At 47.9% G+C, this 18,777-nt stretch overlaps 6 protein-coding genes across 7 annotated transcripts; 3 read left to right on the forward strand and 3 right to left on the reverse strand.

Annotated features, from left to right (window-relative positions):
• Positions 1-107: 107 nt before the first annotated feature.
• Positions 108-8,012, reverse strand: BDCG_00157 (ATP-dependent RNA helicase MRH4, mitochondrial). Its single transcript, XM_045415678.1, has one exon. It carries the CDS (start codon positions 2,721-2,723, stop codon positions 750-752), a length of 1,974 nt encoding a protein of 657 aa, XP_045271571.1. The 5' UTR covers positions 2,724-8,012; the 3' UTR covers positions 108-749.
• On the forward strand, positions 2,966-8,973 carry BDCG_00158 (GTP binding protein Bud4). The gene is made up of 6 exons (XM_045415679.1): positions 2,966-3,411; positions 3,516-3,649; positions 3,703-6,171; positions 6,340-6,736; positions 6,789-7,528; positions 7,600-8,973. The coding sequence occupies exons 2-6, from the start codon at positions 3,566-3,568 to the stop codon at positions 8,203-8,205; spliced, it is 4,296 nt and encodes a 1,431-aa protein (XP_045271572.1). The 5' UTR covers positions 2,966-3,411; positions 3,516-3,565; the 3' UTR covers positions 8,206-8,973.
• On the reverse strand, positions 8,450-11,430 carry BDCG_00159. Of its 2 annotated transcripts, none has more exons than XM_045415680.1 (4): positions 11,121-11,430; positions 10,849-11,049; positions 9,568-10,791; positions 8,450-9,468 (listed from the first exon to the last, which is right to left on the reverse strand). In XM_045415680.1, the coding sequence occupies exons 1-4, from the start codon at positions 11,333-11,335 to the stop codon at positions 9,276-9,278; spliced, it is 1,833 nt and encodes a 610-aa protein (XP_045279045.1). In that variant the 5' UTR covers positions 11,336-11,430; the 3' UTR covers positions 8,450-9,275. The 2 variants fall into 2 exon arrangements, with proteins under 2 accessions (XP_045279045.1, XP_045279046.1); XM_045415681.1 differs by having other exon boundaries at positions 8,864-9,468; positions 11,101-11,428.
• Positions 11,431-11,874: 444 nt separating this feature from the next.
• On the forward strand, positions 11,875-13,320 carry BDCG_00160 (transcription initiation factor TFIIE subunit alpha; the record flags this gene model as incomplete). Its single annotated transcript, XM_045415682.1, has 3 exons — positions 11,875-11,969; positions 12,028-12,123; positions 12,186-13,320. The coding sequence occupies 3 exons, from the start codon at positions 11,875-11,877 to the stop codon at positions 13,318-13,320; spliced, it is 1,326 nt and encodes a 441-aa protein (XP_045271573.1).
• Positions 13,321-14,738: 1,418 nt separating this feature from the next.
• BDCG_00162 (phenylacetaldoxime dehydratase) lies at positions 14,739-16,420 on the reverse strand. Its single transcript, XM_045415683.1, has one exon. The coding sequence runs from the start codon at positions 16,091-16,093 to the stop codon at positions 15,014-15,016; it is 1,080 nt and encodes a 359-aa protein (XP_045271574.1). The 5' UTR covers positions 16,094-16,420; the 3' UTR covers positions 14,739-15,013.
• A 684-nt stretch (positions 16,421-17,104) lies between these two features.
• Positions 17,105-18,408, forward strand: BDCG_00163 (uncharacterized protein; the record flags this gene model as incomplete). The annotated part of the gene is made up of 7 exons (XM_045415684.1): positions 17,105-17,120; positions 17,180-17,351; positions 17,414-17,550; positions 17,607-17,661; positions 17,716-17,781; positions 17,844-17,973; positions 18,058-18,408. The coding sequence occupies 7 exons, from the start codon at positions 17,105-17,107 to the stop codon at positions 18,406-18,408; spliced, it is 927 nt and encodes a 308-aa protein (XP_045271575.1).
• Positions 18,409-18,777: the final 369 nt, after the last annotated feature.

An 18,777-nucleotide genomic window follows, 5' to 3' on the forward strand; every position in this document is an offset into this window, starting at 1 on the left:
TCTAGTTCACTGCTATTTTTTTTAATTTTGATTTATTAGATTGATTGTTTAAAGTTTTTTGAATTCAATAGATGTATAAATGTACATATATCATATTTTATTCTGTGGTTTTATAGTTAATATTTGTTTGATTCTGAATAACCTGAACAATAAAATAATAATAAAACTGTGGAAGGAAATATATGTCCAGGTCTATTAATCTTGTTTAAATATTTAGAGAGATCAACTAATTGTTGCTCTTTGACTGTGGTTTGATTGCCCCTTAATCTGTGCACCCTCAGAGTGTCCATCCATACAGATCACCATGCCAGGTGAGGCTCACATAGCTACAGTGACCTTTTTGGGAATTGCAAATATACATTAACAATTATTTGTTTGATCGGGGGTGGATTTCTATTGGCAGATCATATATTATAAACGAAGCAGGGGAAAAGTGAGGAGAGAGATTTGCAATTTATTCAAAGAGAAAAGGAAAGATTGATGCTTAGGTAAACTTAGTGACAAGATGATTTTGGATCAATCAGATCTATTGTGCATAGTGATATATGTAATTTTTCAACTTTTTCAAGCTTGATTCCTCCGTAAACTCCAAAGGAAAACCCCCCTAGTATCCGACGTTATCTATCATACAGTACATAAGAAGCAAAAAAAAAAAGGGCGATTAAACTGTTCTATAGACCCAAACCCCACAAATATAGGGAGAAAAAGAGAGAAATAAACAAACTGTTTGGTTATACATGAACAGTTCCCTAGATCAAAGCCTGGCCCCTAAACATCGCCTCTCTCACCTCTCTCACAACATCCTTCCGATCCTTCTTGCCAACCAAAACAATCCCACGCCCTCTCCTCCCCATGCGGCCCGTACGACCCAGCCGGTGGATGAAATCAATAGTCGTATGCGGAACATCGTACAAAACAACATTGCGTACCGCGACCGTGTCAATACCGCGTGAGCCAAGGTCAGTCGTGACAAGCACCTTGGTATCGCGGAGACTCCTCTGGGGGCCCAGGTGTGCGTTCTCGTCCCTAACGAATGGGACAGAGTCTGAGAACCAATTCTTCTTGTTCCGCTGCGCATCTTTGACTTCCCGGGGAGTGGGTGGTGGTTTGACCGTCGTGAATTCCGCGAGGATCTCATCCTTGCGCTGATCCGAGGTATCTCGCGAAAGCGCGACGGCGTGGATACCCTTTTGGTTAAGGAAGGCGGTTACCTCCTCTGTCGTTTCGCGCTCGTTGACGAAGACGATGATATGTTTTGGCTCGGGGAAGAGGGAGGTTGGGTAGCCGTCGCTGGGGACGTCATCCTGGGTTACTCCTGCTTTGCCTAAGGACCATATTATGTCGGCACAGGCGAGCTTTTTGTTGCCGCGATATGGGTCCTTGTCCACGTCTACGACGCCTAATTGGACTCTGCGCGGGATGGCGTGGAGGTTTGGAGTCACAAGGCGTTTCATTTCCGGGAATTTTTTTTCCATGAGGTAATCGAGGCTTCGAGGGATGGTGGCGGAGGCAAGGATCAGTTGTTTCAGGGAGGGAGCAGTTTTTTCGAGAATGGAGTATGTGAGAGGTGAAAAGGATTTGTCCAAGAGTGAATCTGCTTCATCAATGACGAGGTGGGTGACGCGGCTGAGGATGTATGGGTTGGTTTTGGCGATAGAGGTGAGGAGATGAGGGGTGGAAACAAGGATATCGATTCCAGCGGGATTGAAAAGGTTGTTTGTAATTCTGCGTGGAGTGTAGGCAGCCGAAATCATCGCGGAGCGATACTTGACAGTATGTGAAAGCTGTTTTGCGAGTTTCCCTACTTGTTCTACCAGTTCCGCTGTTGGCACCAAAATGATAGCTCGGGGCCGTGCGACGTTCGAATGTTCCGGCATGACCACCTTGGGAGCCTCAAGTTCAAATAGATTTTCTTTTTCCTTTTCCTTTTCTTCCTGTTGCTTTTGCTCCTTCTCCATCATTTCCGTTTCTTTTTCCGCCACCTCAGCCCGTTTGATCCAGTTTACAACTGGTAGGAGATATGCTAGCGTTTTGCCAGTCCCAGTTTCAGCTGCCAGCAGAAATTGGTCGAAATCGAACAGCTCTTCTTCTTCTGCCTCGGCCTTAGACTTTTTCCGCAGCCTGTTCTTCTCTGACTTGTAGGCGGGTGGTTTAAGCAGTGCTGGAATAGCTACACGTTGGATAGGAGTTGGGGATATTTCAGTAAGTGTGGGGAATGCATTTGCGTACACTGCATCTCGTACTTCAGGGAGAAGAGCGAACTGATCAAATTTGGTAATCGAGGCGATTTTCTCCTTAATTCTATTCCGACGCGAGTAGGGTATTGGTGTTAGGGCGATCTGCATTTTCAGAGCTCTAAATAGCGAACCCTCCTTTTTCTTGTCTACATCATCCTTTTCCATACTATTCCTATCTGACGAAGATCTTTTCAGCTGCGCTTCAGACCTGGCCAGTGGGCGATCGGGTAAGCGGGCTCGGGTTTGGTTCATGCCTCCAAAGGGGTTATTCTTGAATGTCGGAGGAACGTTCCTCTTGGAATCGGGGGATCGATCAGAGGGTCTTGCAACATTTGGTGACAGAGCCATGCGAGCTGGTTTGCGCCGGGCCTGCCTGGCGGACGAAGCGAAGCGGATGGCCTGCCATGGTGGAGACACAGCAGACTGCCGGCCCCAAAGAACAGCTCTCATATCACAACGCGGACATACGGATGACACGAATGACATGAAGTAAACGACCCGTGGCAGCTGTTGCGAATATATAATATGTGTATATATATATGGCCCCAGAGCTGGTCGTCGGGCCGCATCAAACTAAGCTTGGAAGTGGATGAAAATTTGAAGGTTCCAAGATTCAAACCCTTGGAAGCTTGGAACTGACACTAGGCCAGATCGGGACAGGTTGCTGGGGAAACCGCAGCAGCGGGAACATCAACATCGGGGCGGCAACAAACAAGGCAAACCGGGCCCGAACCCATGAGGCTCCCTCATTCCCCTCCCTCCCATACCATACCATACACAACATCGTTGTCTCCTATAAGTTATAACCCACATCGACGCCGCTCCTGGCCATCATCCTCCGTACTCTCTCTGTCCTGGCTCTGTGCTTGCGTGCATGCTTGCCCTCTTCCGTTTCTCTTCACGTCGCTCTTTGTTGTCTTTGTTTCTACCTGTTGTTTCTGCTGTTTATACATCCCTTCTTCCCGCCTGTTGGCTGTTGTTGCAGTTAAATTTCTCGGGAAACCAGTCAAAGGAGCCATACTACTATAACCAACCCCCCCTTTCTCCCCGCCGTTTTGGCGCGCCATTGTTGCTTTTCGCAAACAATACAGTTATTTGTTCGTCAATACCCTTTCGACACCCTTAGCTCGCCGCAAAGAATACCCTTGTTGTGTGGCTATATCATTTGTCGCAGGTATGATTCTACTAGAATTGTTACCTCAACTAGGCAGTTTTTTGTTTGTTTTGATGAAGTTCTACTGCGGATTGATTCAAGACAGCCTGTTAATCAATTGATAGATACGGAAAGTAGTTGAGAAGACGCGTGTCAGTCCGCTTTCGTTCCCAAGATGGCAAGTGGACAGCGGCCTCTTTCGGAGTTGAGTCCAGTGGCTCAACGTAGAAACTCCCCAAGCTGGAACCAGCGCACCAAGGTGTGTAGATAATTCCTGGTCTAACATAGCTCCTGGCTGACTGTTATGATTAGACCACCGTCGGTAATGGCGATTCATCTCCATTCGATTCCTTCAATTCCCCCCAGTCTCCAAGATTGTTTTGGAAGGGCAGGGATAGCGGGTCTCCAGCCAGGCCGGGTTCTGAAAACAGAAGCCCATACGACCCTCTTGTGACCACCCCATCAAAAAGATCTTCCATTGAAAACTTAAAACGAGCATCCCGTGTGAAAAATAGCAGCATTTTTGCTCGAGAGAAGAAGCAGGAATATGACCCTGCCCACGTCCAGGTTTTGGAACGGCCCCTTGCCACCGGTCGACCACTGAGCTCTCAATTTAAGAATAATACCAAAGAAGCAGGCAGTGTGGATGCTCGACGACAGCTGCCATCCCAATCTGTTTCTCCAACTAAACAAAATCTGTATCCCGGGAAAATCGACTCCACAAATAACACCCCAGTTACCCCAAAGCCGGAAAGCTCTTTCTCCCCGACGTATTCTCATACTTCTCCAAGCAGGCCTCAATCGTCTCCCACGAAGTCATCTTTGACGAAAGAAAGTAGATTCGGGAATAGTCGTCCGTCTTTTGATCCCGAGAGCGAGATCTGGTCAGATAACGAAGATGCGGGTCCGGATACAACACCAAGGCGTCCCTATATGCATCGCCAGACTAAAAGCGTAACATTTGATGCAGCACCCCCTCAGATCAACGAGTATGAAATGACCACCCCCGTTCCATCATCAATTGCCTCGAGTTCACGGGAAGGAAGCTACGATTCCGCTGATATGGACGAGGAGGAGAGTTTTGATCGCGGTTCTTACATGGGGGCTGAAGACAGCTTTGACGCGTCTTTGGAAGATACAGATAAGACTCCAGTAGTTCTACCAGAGGACTGGCGTTTTATGAGCCCCGATAGAGCTAGCGAGGAGTTCCAGGGGGAGGATGACCCTTTCAGTGAAGATTTCGGCAGCCCCGGCCCCGATCTGAGGCCATCTTCTGCGCAAGAATCGCAGCCCTTCGAATCCCAAGTGGAGTCTTTTGACTCTAACAGTGACCATCGTCCTCTCCCACCGTTGCCCGCTTCTAGCTCTCAGTCCCAAGTAACTCCCGACCGGGCGAGTAGGCTCTCTATGACAATGGAACTTGCCAGTAGTGGATCCCGCAAGTTGCCCTCCCCATTGAGCCCGGCATCTTGCTCGAAGGCCGAAATAAATGGAATGGGCCATGGGTCAATGTCACTGGAAGACAGGCTTCGTCTGATGATGGTCCAGGACCCGGAACGCTCTCCGGAAGCCGAAAAGCAGCGTGAGCGTAGAATGAGACGTGCTGGGATAAAGGATAAGAACTTTGACCGTGAGACTGAAAGTACCCCATCGTTCAGCGACACTTCAAGTCCTAGGCAGGACAGCTCACCGTTCAATCCGCACGTCTCTGCGCCTCATATTTCAAGAGAATCCATTCTACGAAACATCAGAAAGCAAAATGACGACGAAAATGAGGACTTTTCCTCCCCACTTCGGAGCTCCAGTCCACGATTTCACACTCCCCTAGACCCCGACATCCCCATCCCCTCTCTGGAGACAGACGAGGAAGAAGTCATGATCAAGGAAGAGCCAGCTGAGGATGACGATATTTATGATATCTCTGAGTATTATTCTCAGACTGCACACGACGGCCATGAAGTTCAACACGATGATGATAGTAATGGAACGCAAAGTAACAATGAAAATGGATACACAGACTCGGTCAACGATCCCGACCAGCAAACTTTCAATACCTCTAGTGATTCGACGGATGATCAGAGCACGCCAGTACCGGAGAATGCGCCACAACAATACCGCCTGCCTGATCTGAGCCCAGGCCGCTCTGAGTTTTCCGGTATTACTGGTGAAGATAACTCCGAACTCGACTTGAGTTCGTACGTTGACCGCTCTTCAACGCTTGATGAAGCCTCTAAGCTTGCCCCCGCCTTAGATATGAAGTCAATTCGGGATTCTCTCCACCGCCAGGAAACTCCAGATGGCCATGGTAGCCAGGCGTCAAAAAGTGTGTATGGTAGCGATCATGACGGGCCTGCGACACCCGAATCGGTCATTCGCCATTCCGTTGACGACGACATGTCCCCCACTGACGAGTTCCTCGCTATTCCAGATCCTCTTGCGACCATAAAATCGTCCAATGGAAGCTTAAAAACGAAACCGTCCCTGAGTCCTGCAGACGTCCATGAGATGGCGGCAACTCGCCGTAAGGTAAGTGGACAGGAACCGCCTGTACCGTCAATATCAGAAGAATCGTCAACCGGATCCCGGCCCAGTTATGGAGAGCATGGCGATCAATTCACCTCGTTCCTATCCGATCTTCCCCAGCTTAATGCGACAGTGCCAATCAATAATGACAAGCGGCAAAGCTCTCTTGTGAAACTCGATATTCCCGTGAGCGCAAACGACGAAGGTTTAGGATTTGGACTTGACCTGGAATTTGACCGCGTTATTGAGGCCCAAAAGGTTGCGTTTGACCATTTCCTTTCCAAGCAGACTCGTTACACCACCCCCTTTATGGACACAACCAATGTCAACATGCAACAATCACGTTTGCCTAATTTGATGCCATCTGAAAGGAAGGAAATTCCCTTAGCTGGTGACAGGATTGCTAATAATGTTACTACTCGACAGAGAGGTTACCTCATGAGGCACAATACCAAAGTTATCGTCGCAACCAGCTGCCAAGATGAGACGTCGGAGCCAAACTCTCCTGTGGATGGCGACCCAAGAGGCACCAAATCTGCAGGAAGCTCTCCACGAAAACCCAGTCAACAGACGTGGACAACTGAGCCGTGGAATGGAAAAACGAGGCGCCAAAGCATCAAGTTAGCAGGTGGCATGCCGAAGAAGAAGCCCGTTCCCGGATCTGTCCCTCCATTGCCAGGACAGGAAAGCAATGCAAAGCAAGAAGTTGGTGGCGTGGATGAATCGGAAACTACCGGAGAGGAGACTGAGGAGGGTGATGAAAGGGGACGACTCTTTGTCAAGGTAGTTGGAGTGAAGGATTTGGATTTGCCCCTGGCACGAGGTACGTATTGTAATCGTCCTGTATTGAAATGATTGACTAATTTTAGATGCAGGTGAACGGTTCAACTTTGCCCTAACTCTTGACAATGGCCTCCACTGTGTAACAACTTCGTGGCTAGAGCTTGGAAAATCCGCTCCTATCGGCCAAGAATTTGAATTGGTTGTTCTGAACGAGCTTGAGTTCCAATTGACCCTTCAAATGAAAATGGAAGAGCCTAAAGTTAAACCCAGCCAATCTGTCGTCTCGTCGCCTGGTAAAGCGGCAAAACCGCACAAGAGTTCGACATTCAGCCGCGTGTTTGCATCCCCAAAGAAGAGAAAGGAGTTGGGGTTGAAGCAGCAGATGGAAGCACAGCAGCTCAAACAGCAGAAAGCTGAAGAAAAGGCTTTGGCTGAGAAAAAGAACCCATGGGACGCGCTTCGGAATTTAGTTTCCAGCGATGGCAGCTTTGCTCGTGCTTACGTTTCTCTGAGTGATTACGAGAAAGGGGCATTTGGGAGACCAATGACTGTCGATGTAACTTGTTTCAACGAGTGGGCAACTGACCCTGTTAATAATTCAAAGAACAAGAGATCCATGGCCTACTCTGCAGGGTCCGGGATGCAGCAGCGACCCCCCTACCAGATTGGCAAACTGGAACTTCAGCTTCTCTATGTCCCTAAGCCCAAAGGGGCCACGGATGATGATATGCCAAAGAGTATGAACGCCTGCATTAGGGAGATGAGAGAAGCCGATAATGCAGCTGCAAGATCATGGGAGGGATTTTTGTCTCAACAGGGTGGAGACTGCCCTGTATGTTTTATCATTTCCTCTCGTTTTGTTTCCCTTTCGGGGAGATTCGGCTAATATTTGATTGTTCCTAGTACTGGCGTCGACGTTACTTTAAACTTCAGGGGTCAAAGCTTACCGCGTACCACGAAACTACTCGCCAACCTCGGGCTACCATCAATTTGGCCAAAGCATCCAAGCTGATCGATGATAAGTCTACATTAACCCAGAAAGAAACGTCCGGGAAAGGCGGTCGCCGACGTAAATCAGCCTTCGCGGAGGAAGAGGAGGGCTACATGTTTGTGGAGGAAGGTTTCCGCATCCGATTTGGTAACGGCGAAATAATTGATTTCTATGCCGATAGTGCCCTGGCAAAGGAAGGCTGGATGAAAGTCCTTGCCGAGACTGTTGGAAAGGGACAGGCAGCCGGTGCTAGCGGACAGCCTAAGGCGTGGACGGAGCTTGTTCTTAAGCGGGAACGTAGCATTGCTGCGAAGATTGAGGCGGCTGGCCGTGGTACGGGACATCCTCCGCCGAGTCCAACGAAGGATCAATTTGGTCCTCCATTAGCCAAGCCTCCCGCACCTGCGCCTGCGCCAGCGCCAGCGCCAAAACCCAAACACCAGCATAACCTTTCGCAACCTGAAGCTGGAAAACATGGTTCTCGCCATCAGAAGACACAATCTTTGCTCTTCTACTAATGGGCTAACCTTTTCAATACCTTGCTCGATTTTTTCCAATTTTCGCTTCTCTCGTTTTCTCATGCTGGCCCTGAGTTTATCTTCCCCGTCTCTAGTGATTTTTAGTGTTTCTGTCCCTGCTCAGTATCTGACTGCTCGTTTTCTTCTCATATGTTGGCTCTTTTTCTTTTTGATATATCTGGATTTTCTTAGGGCACCGTCCTTTTTCCCCCGATTTTTATTAAGTGAAATATTTCAGATCCTTCTTTTCTCTCTTTGAGATTTGTCCTTTTAGCTTTCTTTTGCGGCTTCCTTTTGTTTTTCCTTCCCTCCTTTTTTTGACCTTCCCACCTTTGTTTGTTCACACTGTTTTGTTCCAGCGATGAAGAAAAGATTGAAATTAACAATGGGAAATGTCAGTGAGAGTGAATGAGTATTACGATATCGTTTCTTGTTTTGTTTGAAACTGAACGGCTTTTTGGCCCCTTCCATGCCACATTTTATTAGCCTATAGGCTAATTGTTTTCCTTTGACTGACTGCCTTCTTTTGCTTATTCCTTTGTGTATTGTACCTTTCTTGACTTTTTTGTTTTGCGTCATATTCGACAAGTCCTCTGATTTTGTGGATGTGCGTGGTGTCCGCTGTGGTTGACCTTTTATAATTGCGATGGAAACATATTTTGTGTTGAAATTTTGCGTTTCTATATGTACTGTATATGCTAAGTTAATGCAAGAATTATTGGCTTCTTATTTATATTTTTTCTCTATATACCTTTGCGATGGGATCGAGCTTTTTATCGTTGATGTGCTGGAGAAGGGCGGTTGTAGATGTAGTGTCCTAAAGCCGGACAAACAGTGGATCACAGAAATGATCTATCTGGCAGTGCCAATTCTGCACGGGGGAACAAACAGTAGATGCTTTTTTAATTATTTTTTTCAGGGTAACCGTTATTGTAAGGCTTTTCTGCTGTTCACTGTACGGTATAACTATGCATACAAGTACAGTACAGAGTATATGAGGACTATATATGACTTCCACCATCGTCCCGAATAGGGCCTGTTTTCACACATGCGCGCGCGCGGGTTTACAATCATCCGCCCTCCTCTCCACCGTTGACGACTTCATCCTCGGATTCGGATTCAACCTCTTTCAACGCCGCCTTCCCGCTCATGGGTGCTTTACCAGTACCTCCGCGGGATTTGGACGCGGGTATTCCTCCCGACGTCACGTAGTGGAAGGCGCTATCTTGAAAGGTGTCAATGTGGTTGAAGAAATTCCCGAAGCTGGGTATTGTATATTGTCAGCGGTTACGTTTCGTACAGAGCAAATTTGAAGTTGCCGCTGCAAAACGGCAGAGCAAAGAATAAGAGAGAGAAGCTTACGAATTTGACTCCTCCTCTTCGCGGAAGATCCGTTCATAAATCTCCCGCTGTTTGAACTCTTCAATTTCCTTCTCATACTTGGAGAAGTCTATCGGGTTCTTTCCATACTCAACCACAGTTCGTTTATTATATGAATCAAAAATGGGACGTTCGAGCAGCAGGCCTAACCCTGGCGCTTTGGGGATGGCAATTTTATGATCTTCGTACGTCTCTGGGATCCGCTGAATGTCACAGCCACAGCGCACCACCAAGGCAACCATGGCGACCATTTTCCGGATCTGATGCATCATGAAACTCTGGCCGTGGACCTTAAGACTAAGCCATTCCGTGCCGTTGATGATCAATGGATCTCGCGAGATCTTAAAGGATTTGATGAGTCGTTTAGCGGACGCGTCGCGGAAAGATTTTTGGATGGTGTAGTTGTGGAAATTCCTTGTACCGACGTACATCCCAAGGGCATCGTTGATGCGGTCCATTCGCTCTTTTGGTATGCGATATGCCCTCTTTGCATCTAGGTAGGCCGCTCGAATCATGCGGATAGCGTCGTTGGTTGTCACTGTCTGGGCGTCTTCAGCGCTAGTGTCCTTGTTTTCATTCGTTTGGATTGATGTCTCGTTACTGGTGGGCGCATCATCTCCTTCATTAGATGGATTTAGTTTTTGTTCACCTTGGGAATCAGAGCTGTCCACAGGGCCAGTATCAGATTTAACAATTAGCGCCCGTTTCACACGGTTCCGTGTTACTTCGGGCAGTCGTTCCAGGATAGGTTGAATATATTTCTCGTCAACTTCTTTCCAATAGGTAGCGACCTCCGCTTGCCTTTGCTTATAACCCTCTAGGTCATTCTCTTGTTCGGCGATTTCGACTAGTTTTTGACCCAAGGACGTACTAGGATGCGGTGGTAGGAAGCAGTGCGTTGGTATTAAATATTCATAAATACGTGAATCGCATAAATGATAGCTGCTGAAACTTTTATTTGTTATCTCGATGCCCCATACCCTAATTTGCGGACTGAGTTGTTCGTTTATTTTTTGCACAATATCGGAATCCTCGACAATGAGCTTTAGCGAGACAACATTGCCAGCGGCATGAACGCCTTTATCTGTCCGAGCACATCGAACAAGGGACGACTTCTTGGGGTCTGTAGCATTTGCTTTGGAGATTGCCCCGGCTGCGACGAAAGCAGTGAATAAATCGCCTTCAATTGTCTTTTCAGTCGGGCTCCTGTAGACTATACGTTAGAATAAATATGAAGATGAAATTCGCGACGTTCAAACTGACAATTGCATTCCTTTATACCCACTACCCGAATATCCCAGCATTACAGCGACTTTCTTTTTTGGGCGTCGTTGGTCTGCTTCAATATCTTCTTTGGAGAACTCTGTAGCATAGATAGGCAGCGCTCCCTCTCCGCGCTCTAATTTACGGCGCTTCGATTCTTGGGAGGCTTCTGTCCGTGCTCTTTTATCTGTGGTTTGACGGCTTGTGATTAGTTAGTTGCGGTACACTTCATAGTATAGAATCATTTCAAACCAAAAAACTAGCAAAAGCACCTCCAAGCTTTCCTTCCCAGATCTTTTCTCTTATTCTTGCGACCTCCTCGGCTTCCTCCAGTGACATCTGATTCCATGTTTCGCTTTGTACCGCCCTCGGGGTGTGATTGTGGAAGTTCCCGTTGCTGTGAATGGTCTGGGTTGGGAACCGCCTGCTGGTCCGGCGCAGGATTGCTTGAAGGAGTTTGGCCTGGAGGCTGCTGGTGGGTATCCATCTTGGATATAGAAAAGGGAGGCTTCCCATAGAGCAGTTCAATTCTATCAATTCCTCAAGGGAGGAGTTCCTGTCGCAAGTTGGGGCAGTTTCGCGCTCCGCATAAAATTTAAAAATCGTGATTTAGCTCGTCAGTCCGAGTCGCTGGTTAGTCAGCTTTGCCCTCGATCACGCCACGCTAACCCAAAACAGATAAAATGCCTCCTTCGCGGGCTCTTATTTTCTCGTCCCCTCTCGTATTATCGCGACGACACCACACTCTCTTCAACTAATCTCAAGCAAATACTGTCGTCCTGTTCAGTGCGAACGGAAACCCGCTATCTACGGGAACACAGCCCTATATTTTAACCGCACCCCTTTTCAGCTTGCCGCTGCCTGGGATGCGAAGAATGATGATTTCAAGATAAGCTAGAGCCACCTTGAACGGAGAGCCCGTGCCAGCCAGTCCATCGCCAGGCGGCCACCGAGCTGCAGTTGAGCAAGACGTATATCAACTCGTCCGAGACTGTCGATTGGCGTAATATCCGCCCAGCAACAGCTATGGATCTCGCAAGCAGCCTTATTCGCACTGTCGTGCGCGCTTTCTATGAGACTCGCCACATTCTCGTGATTGATGCTCTTTTCATACACTCAGTGTATGATTCCTTCAATCTCGCGAATTTCTATAGAATCTCTAGCTAACGTATCTTGTAGCCTTCATGCGGAGGACCTCGCACATCTTCTTGGAATGCAACAGAAGGACCTGCGCAAGCTCTGTGCTCGTTTGCGTGAAGACCGCCTCATTGCAGTGTATGGGAGATGTCTCCATGAAAAAAATCTTTGCCTAACCTTAGAGCTAACTTTGTATCCAGTCATTCAAGGCCTGAGATTCGAGATGGCCAAACTCGCCCAGTGAACCGTGAATACTACTATATACCACTCTACCCTGTTGTGGACGCTATCAAATATCGTGTTTCCCGTCTCACCTCGATTATTAAATCGCAATATACTCCTACTGCAGACAGGAAGGAATATGTTTGCATAAGATGTGGTGCTGAATGGACTCAGTTGGAAGTTCTAAGCCGGATCGGGCCAGAAGGCTTTGAGTGCCATCGATGCGGAGCTACACTAGAAAGAGCTGATGAGGTCGAGGGTGGGGCTGGCGCTGATCGGACTGGTCATGAGAAAAATAGCAAACTAATGGCGCAGCTGGATAAGATGTTAAAGCTGCTCAAACAGATTGATTCTGTCGACGTCCCCGAGAATGATTTTGAGACAGCCTGGGAGCACAAAGTCGATGTTATACGAAATCAATATACCAACCCGACAAGACCAGGGGTGGCCTACACGGGCAACCGACAGGCAGCTGTTCGAGGGATATCGAAAACAGACGCTTCGTCCTTAGAAGTGTCACTTACTTCCTCAGCTGAGAAGAGTGCTGCTGAGCAAGCGGAAGAGGCAGCGCGAAAAGCTGCACTCGAGAAGCAAAACGCGCTTCCTGTTTGGCATACACAATCAACGGTTAAAACAGAAGCTGGCAATCTACGAATCAAGTCCGAGCCCAATGGAACTGCTGTTGACGCACTCGCTGTCAAATCCGAAGTAAAGGAGGAACAGAAGCCAGACATCGATGCTCTTGATGATAAGGTTGCTGCATATTACGCTGAAATGGCGCGCGAAAAGGAAAGGGAGGCTAAAGAAGATGTGAGCTCTGCCGAGGAGTCATCAGACGAGGAAGAAGACGAGTTCGAGGACGTTGGAGTTGCTCCTGGCGGCTCAACCTCGGCCCCAGTAGATGGTATTAAAGCTCATACATTCCCTAATGGATCACTTAAAAGGGAACTGGAATCGGACTCAGCCAGTAGCTGTCCTCAGGCTGGTACTGCACACCCTGATACGTCTGCAGAAGACGGCCCGTCCGCCAAGAGAGTTAAATTCGAACCTGAAGTGAAGAAAGAAGCCGAGTCCGATGAAGACGAGGACGACGAAGAGTTCGAGGACGTCTAGGTTACTTTACCTTCCTACTTCAAGAAATTTTGTAGCATACAATACAGGCGTATCGTGTTTCTTATCTCAACCAATTCTCTTTCTGCCAAATTTTCGCTCGCTTCTGTGCAATTATGATGCACCGCGGTGCGTCTCTTCGACACATGCCCATTCCTTTCGGATCCGCCTGGACGATGCATTCGGTTCCAACGCTCGTTGATGTGATGTTCACCAAATTTCCTAGGGGTGAAAACGAATATAAGCCCGCCGGATCTCAAAGAGAGACAGACTTCTTGACCCCATCTTTAAATGAAGTATCTCAGCAAAAATGAATAGGCCCTAGTTTCTATCCCATTTCTGAACCTTCAGGCAAAAAAACAACTTGTGAGTTTGGTGATATTGGTGCGCACCGCACCTAAACCTTAACGAAAAGCTGCTTGCTCTACGATGTTTGTTTTCCGAACATTCTTGCCCAGCAAAGACATCACAGTGATCACAGCAGACAGGTAGACAGACAGTGATAATATTAATTAATGGAAATTCAACTACCGCTCTGGACCTGATCCTTTTGCCAACCTCTGAGGGTCCCAGCCAAGCTTTTGCGTAACGCCATCCCGCCGATCCACAAATTTTAAAACAGAATTGGCCCTAAAAGATGACCAATGTGCCAGCCACCTTTCGGAAACAACTACAGAACAGAGAAAAGTGGCGCGCTTGAAAGTTGGCATGCATGCATTACGCTGTGCATAACGCAAAAGAAAGGGTTTCGCAAAGAAGGAGAACTTCTGTTGAGTGAACGCTTCCTTATTATTGTTTGAACTCAGGTTCGGGCACATTTGCAGCTCAGAAACACTTTGAAGATCGGCGGATTCTGAGTTCCAGAGCCGCGTGAAACTTGAAGGCGAATAATACGCCCCAGAAAAGTAAATAGCAGCGCGCATCGCGATGATCCCTGATGGAGATGTCCCCACTTTCGTCGAAAAGTAACACGATGCGTGAAATATTGGGAGGACTTTATTTTTTATTGTCCTTGTGGCAGCTGTTGGAAACTAGAATATTCGCCCGCTAGGGAGTTCTTGCTCGATTATTTATGTCCCAGATCGGCTTGCTCCACCCGCACTTGACCATTGACCATTATTATCAGAGCAGAGAACCCATTCGGCAACTTAAGGATTATTATTCTTCTTGGGATCCCGGAAGCGATAGCTTGCTCCGGTGTTTGACTGCGGAGCATAAGGCGGGGGTGCCCATGCTTGGCTTCGTATCCAGTCCGATAAATTATAATACGAGGCAATTCTCGCCAAAAGCGTCTCGGCGGGCCGTTGATGATCCTGGATCGGACTCCCAGGCCGACCGGCTTGCGACGGTATGTAGGCTCCATCGCCTCTGGCCTCGCGTGGAACTCGGGAACCGGCCCGGCGGATGGGCAAAATTGATTGAACGTGGGGCCGTTTGGCCTGTGTTCGATACTGTTGCTCACACCAGCCCAGGAAAGTGTGGTTTGAAGATCGGACTTTCCACCAGGACAGCGAGATTTCCAGCGTCAGATATTGAATGAACTCTTTTGGAAAAGAAAGAAAAACATCTCCATGCTGATAACGTGGGTAGGCGGGCGAACAATATGATTATTTTGAAACTCGAGACATAAACTTTAAACTACTCCTACATCTTTCAACTAACTCCTGAGTTGATATCGTGAAACTCTAACTAGTTACTATGTAGCGCCCAAAGAAACCAGCATCCCAGAATTCTCATGGCACCCAAGGTATTCGAACAATTGTTGCTCCGGCTTTAGAACCAATACTTCGTGGAACAGACGCAGGCTGATATTGTTGTCCAGCGACTTCGCGTACTTCAAGAAGCCCCCAAAAATATTAATATGCGTCTGATGGCTTTTGCTCCATCCTTCCAGTGAGCTAAGGTCGTCAAAGAAAGCAAGGCCAAAAGTCCTTTCCTTATCAGCTTTGTGAGAGACAGGATCGACAATGTCCATGAACCGACAGCTATAGCACCCCACATCTTCGCCATGGTCGCGAAGAAAGTCCATCCCTTTGGTGAGGACGGGATGCATGGTTTCGACATACAACTTTCGCTCCTCAGGGCGAGTGTTCGACCAGTCTTGACCCGAGCGAATGACTGCGAAGTTTTGCTTGCCGCCCACGCGGATACGGCGTCGTAGAACAGAGTTCGTGGGCTTGTTCGCTGTGTTGCCGCTCTCACCCACGAGCTCATCCGTTTGTGCGATGGGTAAACGGTCGCGCATGCTACCCCAATACACATGTTCCCTGAGAGGACCACTGACACTTTCCCTCATATGTGCCGCACCCTCTGGGACTTCGTTGTCTGAAAAGACGGTTTCGAACCGATCAATTGTCGGGGAAAATACCTCTAGAAACCACCCGTGGCGCTGTGTTTCAGGGTCCAGCGTATCCCACCAGGTCTGGAATCCGCTGGTAGTTGCCCATTCCGTGTAAGATCCCTTATCAGGCCAGTAAGCAAGGACAGCAATGTTGTATGCCCCCCGATTATCAGTCACGGATGCTAACTCCCAAAACGATGGCTTCTTCCCAGCAGCAGTTGGATTGTTGATAAATCCCGACACCGTGGACATTGCTAATCCGTCTTCATCGGTGGGTGTGGAGTACTGGGCACCGACGACTGCCATAACTAGGTCCTTTGTGCATTTTGGGAACCGGGCAGAGTACGCTGGGAAGGGCGGATTAAAATTCGGTGGCGTGTTAACGGGCCTCGTCCTCTCTTGCAGGAGATGTTCAGGGATAGCAGACTCGAGCATTTTGTGCTTTGTGCGGGGTAAACTCTTCGAGTGAGATAATGGAAAGCAGTCTTCGATAAAATCACGAGTTGTTGGTGTTCCACGATTTTTCACGTCACTACAGCCCAATAAAAGATGGGCGTCTGGTATTAATAGGGGGGTCCTCTGGAGCACAATAAAGAGATCCCCGCTTCTGGTGGACAGAGCCAATGGTTCTATGGGTATTTAGGAAGACTGTCGGCGTGTCAGCGCCTCCTGGATTGGGGCGGGCATGCGCCATCCGCTTGGGATTCCCTCAGAGCCTCTCGGTGTGATAGGCCTGTCAGGGTCTGCCTGAAGGGGTTTGAGTTTGCGATTCAAGCCACTCAGCTAAGTCAGCTTACTCCGTCTCACGAGAAAGGCCCCTTGTTTCTTCCACAACGGCTCCATAAACCGGGAAGAGGCTCGGACCGGAGAGGTTGACCGTTGCTGCGCTAAAAATTAGCCTATACTTGATGGAGAGGGTGGATTTTGCTAACAGGAATAATAATTTTTGTAAGGAGACTACTTACTTGATATGCAAAAGCTGGTGGGCAGTGGGGGCAAACAGGAATGGTTTCGTTAAAAACCCCCTTTCACACCACTCCCCTCAACCCAGCCATTCCTGAGGGAATGGATTTCACTTTCTATGTAAAAGGATCTGCTACCCGCCGAGGACATGTTGGCGTACCCAACCGGAACTCCGAGCTATATATAATATGCGGCCCTCCTCCTCAGTGAGGGTTCCACTCCGTTCGTTCAATTTCGTTGACGATGGCGACACCGTTCCAGACTGAAGCATGGACCGAGTATGGCATTGGGCTGCTTATTTTATTGATCAGAATAATCTACTGATGCAGGCTTATTGGTTGAAAATGGGATGGAGATGACTACTTCGCTGTTCTCGCAGTTCTCTTTTGGACGGTATGATGACAGCTTCCCTGGTTCGCGTCTTATTTTATTTTATTTTATTTTTGACCAGAGAATTGACGCGAACATTAGGCTGAGTTGTGCATGCTCGAATTAATCGGTAAAAGAAAGCATTATACAGTGACCTGCCGAATTATCATTTCTAATACGTTTCCCCAGGTCAATATGGCTCAACGACTGGAATTAATGACGAAATCGCCCTCAAGCTTACAGAGGAACAGAAACGACGGATGGTTATTGGCACCAAATGTCTGCTTGCAGGCTGGTGTCTATATGTCACGCTGATCTGGTGCCTCAAGGCGTGCATGCTATTCCTCTTTAACAGGCTCACGTCAGTCTTTATTCTGCTTTCAAATATCTCACATCTGGTTATTGACCTTGCTGTGCTTTCAGCCTGAACCTTCGCCAGCAACGTGCAGTTACAATAACTGCCGTTACCTGCGTTTTGGCCTACATCGCGACAATTATTGTCATTCTAACCCGATGTTATCCAATTCAGAAGGTCTGGCAGACTTATCCATATCCTGGTGGTAAGTCTGCTGAACCAAATCGCTGTTTAGAAAAGAGAACTAATGCATGCGGCAAGATGCTTGTGCACTAAACATCCCCAATTACCTGGCCTTGGTTACGACCAATGTGACGTATGTCCACCCTCCGAAAATTTCCCCTCCTTGGACTTTTGCTGATTATCGAAGGACTGATATCATGATTATTTACATTCCCCTTCCATTACTGTGGAAAGTAAAGCTTCCATTACGACGGTATGAATGCAGACCTGTCCGCTCTACATATGCACAAACAGCGGCTCACGTCCTAATGATAGAAAACTTCTGTTCGGGGCGTGGCTTTGCTCTGGGGTTTTTATCGTCATAGCTACTCTCCTGCGCTGCATTATTTGCCTACAGGACGTCGCGTCAATCAACCTTGGAACTATCTGGTCAATTCGAGAAACTGTAAGATAACACTTCCAAGGTCACGCGGTTGAACCGTTTGGTGGAAAAGAAACATAACTCTTAACGCGTTTGTCGTAAATATAGTTTGTCGCCATAATTGCAGTCAATGTCCCCGTCCTAAAACCTCTATTCACCAAAACCGTCCGCCTGGCGACGACATCAACGGGCCGAAGCGCCAAGACCACAACCACCGGTACTCACGAACTCACCCGGATTCAGAGGAAAGAAAAGCAGAACCGGATCCGGATTGAGATGGGCCTGACAACAATGGACGATAATAGCGAAGAGCGGATCGTGCAGAGCTTTGATCCGAATTCAAAGAACAATGACTATGTGATCTCGGCGGGCAGCATTGAGACCCTCGACAGGGACGACAGAGAGCCGGCTGAGATTCACGTTACGACGACATATAACGTTTCCCAAAACTACGCATAACAATCTTAATCTGGAATCACTTGGCATGATGACGGTGAGGGATCCTAGTAATATTGGGATCGGTGGAGACAAGAAATAGCAAAATAAACAATAGACGATAGACAAGCAGGATGCACGGCGGTTCAAGTGCTTTTTTTTTTCCCTGTTATCCGTGCTAGTGACACCATTAGGTTGGTCATCTTACTTTTGCAGGCTTGGTTTTATATGTATTTCCTTTCCTTATTTTGTAGCCATATGGGTCGATATGACTTTATCTGTTTTACTATATTGTTATTCTCTTGATAAATACGAAGATATACCACCGGAATGATTCTTCTCTGACACACCCTCCATAGCTTCGAGTGGATGGCACCCAATGATGCAAGATAG

This window comes from Blastomyces dermatitidis, assembly GCF_000003525.1.
Source record: "Blastomyces dermatitidis ER-3 genomic scaffold supercont1.1, whole genome shotgun sequence".
In the NCBI taxonomy this organism is placed as follows: Eukaryota; Fungi; Ascomycota; class Eurotiomycetes; order Onygenales; family Ajellomycetaceae; genus Blastomyces; species Blastomyces dermatitidis.